Source organism: Rhinichthys klamathensis, unplaced genomic scaffold (genome assembly GCF_029890125.1).
Source record: "Rhinichthys klamathensis goyatoka isolate OS25496 unplaced genomic scaffold, OSU_Roscu_1.1 h1tg000040l_1, whole genome shotgun sequence".
Taxonomy (NCBI): domain Eukaryota; kingdom Metazoa; phylum Chordata; class Actinopteri; order Cypriniformes; family Leuciscidae; genus Rhinichthys; species Rhinichthys klamathensis.
Genome location: NW_026606587.1, coordinates 10,038,954 through 10,050,664, shown reverse-complemented (window position 1 = coordinate 10,050,664; position 11,711 = coordinate 10,038,954). Strand labels below are relative to the sequence as shown.

The 11,711-nt window shown below is 38.4% G+C and overlaps 1 protein-coding gene across 1 annotated transcript; it reads right to left on the bottom strand.

Moving 5' to 3' along the window:
* Window positions 1-5,235: 5,235 nt before the first annotated feature.
* On the bottom strand, window positions 5,236-10,562 carry tprg1l (tumor protein p63 regulated 1-like). Its single transcript, XM_056246522.1, has 6 exons — window positions 10,238-10,562; window positions 7,669-7,760; window positions 7,137-7,187; window positions 6,926-7,051; window positions 6,102-6,255; window positions 5,236-5,592 (listed from the first exon to the last, which is right to left on the bottom strand). The coding sequence occupies exons 1-6, from the start codon at window positions 10,436-10,438 to the stop codon at window positions 5,398-5,400; spliced, it is 819 nt and encodes a 272-aa protein (XP_056102497.1). The 5' UTR covers window positions 10,439-10,562; the 3' UTR covers window positions 5,236-5,397.
* Between the last annotated feature and the right edge of the window lie 1,149 nt (window positions 10,563-11,711).

Here is an 11,711-nt window from a genome sequence, read left to right as displayed (position 1 = left end):
AAAAAAATTCTGTAAATCCAGAATGAATAAACTAAAACAATTTTTGAACAGAAACTTGGGGGAAGAGTTCAGAGCGAGGTTTTATTTGGGTGATAGAAACAGTATTTTAAAGTAATAACATGGTTGAATTGATATTCAAATAATTTATCACTTTATCACACAAAAAAATGACATGCTTTTAAACAGAGGGAAAAGTGCTTACATTTTGGTGGCTATGATCTACAAATTTTACACCTATTAAGTTGCAGGCACAATCTTCATGCACAATTTTGCATTACATTTAAAACAAAATATATACTGTATATGGTGCCTGTTTAAAAACAAACAAACAAGATATTTCATTTCAACAAGGATACCACTATTTCTTTATGCATAGCAAAAAAGCAAACAGACATTGGCCAAAAAAAGTGCATAAGCATGAAAAATACTCTGAACCCGTAATCGCTCAACAGCGGGAACCCTTCATGGTCAGAATGTTCCACCATGTCATGAATCCTTAAGCAAACAGTTTTTTAAAGCCAATCTGTTGACCAACATCACCTGAGGAATTAACAGCTTAAAAATTTAAAGCATAACTTCATTTTAGCTTTAAATGTTGTTGCATCCAGTCACATCCATATTTTCGGTAACTTAAGAAGGGTACAAAAAACTTGTCTACATTAAGTTTGAAGAAATAAGGCATGAATAATCAATAAAGCACACAAAAATGAGTGTAACATGTAACAGTAGTACATTCATGAAGTTTACAGTAGCCACAATAAGACCGAAAATTCACTTTGAAATATGCAGCCACGGGACTTGAACATTTCGAGTGTGAAAATAAAATGTCAGGCAGGTGCTTCCTGTGGACACATTTGAGAATACACATCTTACCATGTTTTTTCCCCCCCCATTATTATTGAAAATAATTCTGTGTGGACACAATCATTAAAAATCAGATAGAACATGGTTTTCCAAGCAGAATTAAATCAGACTTTTCTGAAGTGACCATTCTGTCTGATTTTTAATTATTGTCCACATAGAATTATTTTCAATAATTTGTTACACATTACATTAGTGAGAACTGCGCTTAACTGTCTGTATGCAAAACATTTTGTTTGTTTTTTACTTGATTTGCAGGTGAAATATGACCCAGGCATTTCTTTGTGAAAATACATTTAGCCAAGACGGCATAGCAAATGCTACTGAATGTGAATTTTAAAAGGTATATGGGTCTAGACCAAAAAAAAAAAAAAATTATATTAAAGAATATATATATATATATGGGTAGGGTGACCAGATGAGATTGGCTGAAATTCAGGACGGGGACGGGGGGTAGGCCTACTATGATATTAGACTACATAGCCTATAATAAAATATGAATTTCAAACCTGAACCATTAGTCTTTAGTCTGCCACAAAAAAACAACATTAAAATCGTGAACTCACATGTCATTGTGAAAAAACAAAAACAATGACTGTTGTAACAATGTGTAAATCAGACCTTTCAGGCTATAGTCATTCATATTTTGAATGAAAATGAGCTTATCAATGTCTAAATCTAAATTCACGCCTACGGTATCTTTGTAGAACTTAAAAAAAAAGAGAAAAAAAAGATGCTGCAGCCAATGAGCAGCCGGCGGGGGCTGCAGGACGACTCAACCTCCACGGACAGTTTTTAATGTTTTATCAGACAATAACTACTCAAGGTTTTGCTTAAAGGAGAACTCAGGCGCAAAATGAACCTTTGGTCTAATTACACATTGTTACCTAGTCAACCGTTATCTGAGATTTGTTTTCATGATTATCGAATGTAAATAGTTTTATTTCTACAAACAGTTTAGCCTATAAAGCTAGTATAACGCTAGTATATTGGGCATAGAGTAATGACAAATAAAAATCGCTTGTTAATACCACTAACAAGGCTGAAAATAGCCCCACACTAACACGGTAGCATAATACCGTGTTAGTGTGGGGCTATTTTGAGCCTTGTTAGTGGTATTAACAAGCGATTTTTATTTGTCATTACTCTATGCCCAATATACTAGCTTTATAGGCTAAACTGTTTGTAGAAATGAAACTATTTACATTCGATAATCATGAAAACAAATCTCAGATAACGGTTGACTAGGTAACAATGTGTAATTAGACCAAAGGTTCATTTTGCGCCGGAGTTCTCCTTTAAGTATAATTTTCGGGACAATTAGGGCCGGATTCGGGATTCGGGACAACAGCTTAGATTTCGGGACGTCTGGTCACCCTATATATGGGTGATCCCCAAATCACCTTTATTCAAAGAGTTTCGCACCTTATCATAGCACTGCAGTACAGAATAAAATAAATCCATTTTACATAATTCAAGCCTTAATTTTAATTTGATAGTAGTGCTGTTCTAGCCTCGTGAGACCATCCTGATCTCGCGAGCTTTCAAGGTTTCACTCGCAGATCAGCCTGGATACTTTCCGTTAAAGAAAATTTGGGAGCAGTTCACCAAACGAACGTCCAATCAGCGTTGGCTTTGAGGCGGGCTGAGGTGTGACGCAACGAGAAGCGCGTCAGTTCAGTCTAAAGAACATGTCGGCTTCAGCGGATGAAACTAGCATCAGCGTGGCTATCGAGCAAGTTTTATCGGAATTACAGAGTATTTCTTCACTGAAAGAAGAGCAAAACACTGCTCTGGAGGCTTTTCTCAGAGGAAAAGATACGCTCTGTTAGTACGTCATATGCTTCGTTGATCTGATTGGTTGATTTGGCCCGTCTATCACCAACATAGGCCAATCAGCTAACCAGTATTTTCGCCCCTTACCAAAACTACTTCAACGGAAGGTTTCCAGATGGATATGCGGAGCAAATCCATCTGGCGGAGTCAGGTTAGTGCTGTTCAGAAGGCATGCAGTTTTTCTATGAAAAGCTTTGAAACCTGTTTAGTCACACTGGACCCCATTCATGAAATAAACAATGAATTTCCGTCTAAATGATTCGTAAAAACTATTTATGATAAATTGTAAACTTTTAATTAAATGTGTTAAGTTACATTAAAGTGAAAACAAAAATCACAAAATTCATTCTGGTTGTGTTTCATGAATGAAGTAAACCATTTTAAAATTGACGAATCTCCAAACTCCAATAGTATTTAAATTTGAAATGAAAATTCACCCTATTCTCTAATGTTACAAACCTTATTGTAAACAATCCATCTATGCAATGTCAAAAAAAATATACAACTGGACCTTCAAGTGAAAACGTATGCCGGATTCTCGGATCATTTACACTGCGTCCGAAATCGAATACTTTGCTATTATATAATAGTGTTGTCACGATACTGGAATTTCCAACTTCGATACAATACCTTGAAAAATATCAAAGTTCGATACCACGTGGAAAACTGCCATACCCCCATACAGATAATATTTCTAAATGTTGTGATAATTTTGTTGTAATAGATTACACACAGCACAGGGAGGCTTTATTTGAATCGCTGAACTAGATTTATGGGGAAAAAAGACAAGTAAACAAAAGAAAACTGCAAGCTATAGCACAAATAAAGACAATAGAATTACGAGAAATGAAATAAACATGGCTTTACGTTTTCAGGTGGGTCTAACAGTATTCAGGTAAGAAATTTCAGAAATGAAACTAATCAAATGTCAAACAACACTGGATAGTTTTCATTGTAAAAATTAAAGACAAATTAATGCTTACAAATTAAAGTTACAAAAGTTATTCAGTCAAGATCAGCGAGTAATTTTCTTTTTCTTTTTTCCTTTTTATTAACATGACAGAAAACAGCAGGTTTATTAGGCTGCTGTCACTTTAGGAGCTAATGCACAGGTCCAATATACTGTTACACAACGCGGTTTCTCGTTCTCTCCAAAAACTGACTGTTTACCTGAATACCCAGCAAGATGTCTTTGACCGTTGAAGTCCATTTGGTATTGGCGAGCCGTTTGAGAGGGCCACTTATATAGATCAGTGATGCACTGCTTTTGGTGTAAGCGCAAAACCTGCTGGAATAAGTCAAATTATGTGCTATACAAGAACTATATAACCGGAGCGAATGAGATGAGTCAGTGAGGGTAGGTGGCTGTGTGTCACCAACTAAGAGAAGAGAGAGAGCGAGAGGTATCGCAGCATCAATACATAACGGAATATCTCGATTTTTGACAACAATATTACATAGTATGCGAAAAACAGTACCCCAACAGAGTAGTATGTCCAAATACATAGTATTCAAAAAACAGTAGGCGAAAATAACACAGACGACCTACTACTTCCGCTGAGATTCTGAAGAGCGCATTCGATGGACCCTTTACTGTCCCATGAGGCCACGGGAGAGGATTTATGAATGGCAGTGAAGCGACGCAACTGACGCCGTAGGTCACATGACAGTGAAAACAGGGCGGAAAACATCCGAGTTCATTCATAATAAGCACATTCATATTATATTGAATGTACTTTTTTATGCTTGCAAAGTAAGTTTCAAACCAGATGTAGTCTACTATACAGTATGCCATTTCGGACGCAGCGTCAGTCCGCCCCCCTCAAACTCGAATTCATCTGCCACACCCACATCTCAACATCCAATCAACAACCTATGCATAGAACGCAAGTCCCCTCCTTACATTTTTTCTTTTCGGTAATCCATATCCATGTACGTCACAATATGAAAGAAAAGATCTCCCATTTCATCGCAACTGGAAATCCTATATTTAAAAGTAAATGTTCAGAATTGCAACATCATGAACGCAACAGGTCTTAGCCCTAACCCTGAGGTCAGAAAGGTTTTATAATTTATTGTTTATATTTTTGGCGACAATGCTTTAATTAGCAAACTGTGCTTTAACTGTTCGCTTGGTAAAACGCTTTTGGAAGTTTATTTTTTTTTATTCAAACTGCGCTATAGTCATTCACATGCATGGATGTCTTCGTTCACATCTTGTGTTTTTTTTTAGCATACTTCTATGGGTATTGCATTTCATTCCAGTGCACACAGTCTAGGTGTCTTTCCCCCTAAGAAAGTCAGCAGAGCGGGTTAAGGTGAACCCTCAGCGTATCTAAATTGAAAAAGACTTCCGTAAGTCATTCAATCAACCTACAAACTAATCGGCTGCCACAATATTTGTTGAAAATATTATATGGTCATCAAAGCATCCCATAAAACAGAAACAGCCTCTCCAAACCATTCGACCACATTAGAAAGGCTGCTTTACTGAATGTGAATAGAGAAGAGGGCACGTAGATTGGCATCAGGTTCATCCTGTCGCAGTGACCATGTCTTGCTGCCTGGCACATTTCACACGCTATATACATCCAAACAATAAAACAAGTATGTACTCAACTCACATACTCAAGTGAAGCAGTATCACTCAAAAACAGCACTTGACTGGAAGATGACAGAGATGGAGAGAGATTTCAGTAGTTAAAAGCCGATTTTTCCCCTTGTCATGGCGTAGCCCAGTTTGGCTTCATTGTTGATGAAGGACATGATGCCCAGGTAAGTCTCGATAAGGAGTGGCCGCTCCAGTATCAGCACGCCATTGGCTCGTCCCGGGATGGGGAATTCTTTATGGGCTTTTTTCACAGCCTGGATGAGCTGGGTCTTGAAATTCTCAAGCTGAAATGGAGAAAATAAATCTTTATCTGACTTCTTATGCATATAGTCTGTATGGAGTATGAAGAGCACACTGAACGATTTTAGCCTCTGAGATTAAGGGTACATTTACTCGACAATGATGTACTAAAAACGGAAACATTTTTCCTTTGCGTACAGATGACAACATTGTCAACATTGCTTTTGTAATAAAGTGCAGCACTATTGTATGTGGTATGTTTGTTTTCATTCAGTATCCCTTCTACAAACTATCGGTTTATTAATCGGCCAGCGTGGTGGGCCAATCGAGTTATCGGTAAAATTCACAATCGGTCAACCTCTAATTAATTTAAAATACACTGAGGTGTGTGTCAGCTCGATATTGGTGAGAAGAGAAAGTGAGAACACAGCTGATATCAGTGTATCAATAATGCGGAACAGGAGTATTAAAACCGTTTCAAACATTTCAGTATTGATGATATAGGGGGGGGGAAATGAAATTTTTGACAGCACTAGTACTAAAACACATTTACCTGGCAAAGGGAAGCCACCTTTTCATCTGCGTGTGCCATGGGGTGTTTAGTGAAGGTGGCGAAGGGTATGTCAGTGGACCAGGGGTTCCAGCGATTTATGAACGAAGGTCTTGGTCGCTTATCCCACTGGACACGGATTCCCGTTCCCTCTCTCCTTCACACACACACACACACACACATCTGATCGTACCGTATAATACTACCTAAATCTCTCTTCTTTTTTTCATGTTTGTTACACACTGCCCGGCCAAAAAAAAAGTCACTGTTTGGATTTAAATAGGCAAATGCTTATTTGTCAAAAAATAAATGATTGGATCATTTTTCTAGTGGTTATTGTGTTTCTAGCATGTTATATGTTTGGCAACAGTTCTTCCAACCCTAATTAATGGAGTGTGTAGCTTTTCATTTCTCAAACAACCATGTAGGAAGACACATCATGGCCATATTCCACCAAAAATTGATGCAGCTCTTGATGGAAATAAATGTTGTGATGTTATTTCCATCAAGAGGTGCATACATTTTTGGTCAAGATCTTGTATTGACAATGCAAGAGTCCAGCTCTCTGTAAAGTCTCTCAAAGACTGGTCTAGACTCAGTGCCAAACATATAACATGCTAGAAACATAATAATCACTGCAATAATGTTCAAATCATAGACTCTTAAGCATTTGCCTATTTAAATCCAACTTTTTTTTTTGTCCGGGCAGTATAGTATGTAACAATGTTTTGGGTAATTAACAAAATGTGGAGAAAACCCTCAGATATGCGTCTAGATGTTGAGCAGCTATACTGGGCCAAAAATGCTTGAGAATGAAAGCCTCTTACTTGTTGAGGGATTTTGGAGGAAACTCAAACTCGCCGACAGAGATCGTGTCCACAGCGTTCAAGGAAATTCTGATGACCTGGTGACACTGGAGGTTTATGAAGTCATATTTGCACACCAACAAAGACCTAAGACATAACAGAAGCAGCTCTTTCATGACTGGTTTCCAGCTACAAATCTATTAAACATCATTTTCAATGATGACATACTTACCTCTCTGTTATAAGAACCAATCTTTCTTTTTCATTGTTCCAGTAATCAATTCTGTGGTAAAATATAAAAAGGACATGGATCTGGTTGAACGGATATCTCTCAGATTTCATCAAGGGGTAATTCTCATTCTGAAAGCCCAATACAACTGTCAAGCTCAAATTCTGCTACATGCCATAGTGTAGTGGTACCATGGAACAATGATGTTATTAGATGGTGATATCACAGTATTTTGATGTATGTTATAGTACTGGCAATTATTGATATTCCATTGTACTTACATAATACTGCGTTAATTACATTTACATTTCACACTGCACTTATACTCATAACCCCGGGTTATCGTCGCTCTAAACCCTGCTTATAACCCTGGGTAAAGTGACGTTTCACACTTGTAATTTAGAAGTGGGGTTTGCACCACTTTTTACCCAGGGTTATGAAATATGGTTCCTAAACAGGGTTAGTGCCGCTTTTGCGGTGTTGATATTATGCTTCAATCTGTAGATGTCCTAAGAAAGGGCAGCAATAGACTCACTCTGCGAGCAGCCACACACTAAGAACCTCTCCGTCTTCTGAAGGCAAGGCAACCGTGCGGATATCATTGACTGCCTGCTCTATGGTTCCTGGCTGGGACGAGAACAAACAGAGCAACTATTTTAGATGCTTGAAACAACATCAAATTAGCATGGGTGTCAAAAAATATACATCAACAGTCTTATAAGAAAGATACAACTCATACATTGTCTACCATGTAGTTAAAAGGGGTTCTCAACCTTTTTGACTTCAAGGTCCCCCATTGTCCACAACAATATTCAAAGCCCCAAGACTTGTTGTGTGTGTTTACTGAGCAAGGTTAAATGATAAGCATTTTTTAACCTCAATTTCTACCTGTTAAAATATTTTAGAGCTTTGCATTTCTAGGAAAATTTATTTTATAACTCTTCCAGGTTTCAAAATCTCACCTTTCTAATTGGGCTACCGCATAAATTCATGTTTTCTAAGACAGTGGAATCCTAGTTCCTAGTGAATCCTAGTGTGACGTTTAGTGTCCTGTCCAAGGATGATGAAGCGATAATCCAATGAGCATAGTAATGTCAGTTTTCATCAAGGGGTAATTCTCATTCTGAAAGTCTACCAAAAATTAAATAGTATACACAAGTTTACGCGCCAAATCATGGGCGCCGCCATAACTCTACTTAAATGCACTTCATTTCCGCCGGAAGAGGTTTGCACACAGCGTCTGCCGGTGTACACAGCGACGGTTCCACGACTGGAGATGGCGTTACTATCCCCCACCCGAATTCAGTGCAGAACACTAACATGACGACGTGGCCCAGCATAACGTACAGCGAGATTTGCTCCTACTTCGTGCAATCCATGGCAATAGATGGAAAAGCAATTGGACAAACTGAAAGCCGTCGAGGCATATCAATATCTGCACAGCAACAAAGTCGGTTGTGTCATGTCATACACAGCTAGATAAAACAGACATAACGTGCAAATAACTATCAGTTTATGTCCGTGGTAATAGCAAATGTATCTGTGTGTTACTTTAATGTTTCTTTTAACATAATAACAACAATTGTGGCTAAATAAGTGTTTGCAGTTTATAGCTTAATCAGGGAAGACATTTACATGATTATAGGAAATAAAAGAAGCATGTTGTTGCGGATGGAATACGTGTTTGTATTTGGAAAACGGACTGTAACCTATAACATGACTTACTGCTGAGCTATAAATAAAGACATGATCTCTTTTGCAATTATCCTTATGACTCTGCATTGTTTTACCTGCTGTGTACCAACCAACCATTTTACCGGTTAAAATACCTTTAAATGTCGAAACTAACCCCTTAAAATGCAGTAGCCTATTCTACTTACAACAAAACGATTGAAGCCTCTACTTATTGCAATAAATAATGCAATCACTTTTCGGCACCGTGCCGGATCTCCGGCGTGCGGCCGTGAGAAAAATATTTTCCCGATTCATTTTTGTCCAGCTTTAACGTGTTAAAATATTTAATGCAAACGCAACATCTGTTCTTTCTGTCATCCTTTTGCTAGGGTTATGACCATTCTCTTATTCACGCAAATGCTTTAACCACTCATGCGCGACAAGACAAAAGAGAACGCGCTGTCAGTGAATGTCCTCCTGACGATCCGAACTATATCATAGGCTTCTTAGCTAGAGTGCAAAGTGTGTGTGTGTGTGTGTGAGCCATGATGATAATAATTAGGCGATCGAACTGTGTGTGAGAGAGAGGCGCGGGCGCGATACTGTGTGAGTGTGTTTGTGTGTAAACAATGGAGCGCATGGACCTCTTCGTAGCTGGTTTGCGGTCGTAGAACTCTCTATCTAACCACTCGTTCAGGTGCTTTCTCGAGTGTTTACAACCAACTATCACACACATCGTTCCCGAACCACATTTCTTCATGTTGTAATTGTTATGTCACTGCGATATCAGCGCTTTGTCGGAGCTAGCTAGCAAAACAAACCCAGCCCGCCAGAACGGAAGTGGGTTGCATCGACGGGAGGAGTTTAGGATGTAGAGCGGAAACGGCTCATAAACTTGTGTATAGCTAGCCTAAGAAACTGTCTTTGCCTTTTTTTTGGTTAAAAAATTTAAACTTTATGTGAAAGCTAGTGAGTTTTGTTATGTTAGGTGGGCGTCATAATTAAAGTTAGTTTCATATGTTATAATGTCCCTGTATGTACAGCATTTTCACTGCACTTCATTCCAGCTAAAACGAGACTACAGTCATAAATCAATGGTGGTGTCACAAAACATGCCGTTCTCCCTACGTAGATCGCATTTTCGGGCAAAGAAGGTGTATTATAGGCATTATGGCCATATAGGACACGTTCTTGCGTTCTTACAACACGTGTCAAATTAAAAAAAAATTGAACGTTTAAACTATGAATTTTGTCACTGCACTCCCGATAAACGCAATCGACGTGCGTATGACGCACATCCATGCTGTCTAGTTAGGCAGCTTCCTAGGTTTTGACATACAACCCTGTCAAATCAACACACTAACAAACAAATCATTTCCACAGATTACAACCTTGGACGTTTTATAGCAAATACTGGTTTACTTGCTCACCCTAAAGACGAAGTAGTCTTTGACTTTAGCTCGCATGGTTGGGTTGTGAACATGGAAAGGCGTGAGGGTCTGAAGCGGGGTGCAGCAGGCCACTGAAGCTCCAGCACGGGCCACCACCTCCAGCCCATCATCACAGTCCCCCGGGTGTAAGACAGCCGCACCCGGGCTCTCTGGATCTACACTGTCATTCAGCTGCAGCATTTCACTAAAGCGTCGAGCAGAGCACAAGCTGAAAGTATCTGTGAGAAGTGAAGAGATTCCGCTTAGTTCCAGCAGCGCTGTGTTGCGCAGGGGAACGCCCACCTACTCCACTATTCAGCGGATTTAAAGGGACCCGTTCCGTTTATGAGTTAGCAGCGTCATCACGATGTTTAAATAATCAGTTCAGGGGGTCGTTCTATAATTTAGGGTACATTTCATGTCCATTGATAATATATTTTTTCTAACAATTGCCTTCAGAAATATATTTTATCCATTAAAAGAATTCTCACACCAATATTTGTAATGCAACTTTTTTTCCCAGTTTGCTTTAAATTGTCTTTATGTCCCTTAAATTACGTTTTTTACAGTGTTTTTTTAAGTGAGTGGGTCTTGAGTTCAAAATACTGAATAAAATAGATTGAGTTTAAATGTAATTCTTTCAAATAAGAAAATATTTAATTTCTATTTTAAATTTATGTCTGCAGATATCCTGTCAACTATTTCAACAACCAAACACTGGTTTGGCACGAGGCCGGTCCGGTCCGCGCCGCGCAGACTATGATTGACAGCTACCTCATGTGCGAGGGCGGGTCTGTGTTGAAACGCTCCCGTCAATCAACAATCGTGGGAGGGGCGTCCGTTTTATTGACGTCACAAAAACGAACGGCTTGATTTGAGGCAGGGGAAAACATATAAGGAGATTAAAACAAAACCACTGGATGGATTTTTATCATTATATGATGTTTGTGTACAGGCACTGCCAACACACATTTCAGTACAATCAACTTGTAAAAGTGCATGTACCATTATATGACCCCTTTAAATACTGCTCATAACTACCCTGGCTTAACACAGTTGTGTGCATTTTTGCAGGGGGGAATGGCTCTTAAAAGAGCCTTTGAGTTATAAAGTAAACAACAACAAAAATAGGTGAGAGAGATGGAGGACTAGAGTAAGAGAATAATTAACACAGCAAAACTAACAAATATACAAAGTAGGCTAAAATAGCAAAAGTGGTACCCAGGGAATATAAATGGGGATGACAATGCCAATGTTTTTATGTTCAATTAAATAAATGTATACTTATTAATAACAATAATATCAAAATAGTTTACATTTAACCAATTTATTTATAGAAAAAAAGTCCTACAATATAACTTTGTATATTGTATTAACTCTTAAATCCTATTTTTCTTCTCCTGGTTCAGTTTTGCCACTGTATTTCTTTTTAAGGGCCTTGTTTTAACACTATATCCTAAAAGCACCAAAACCA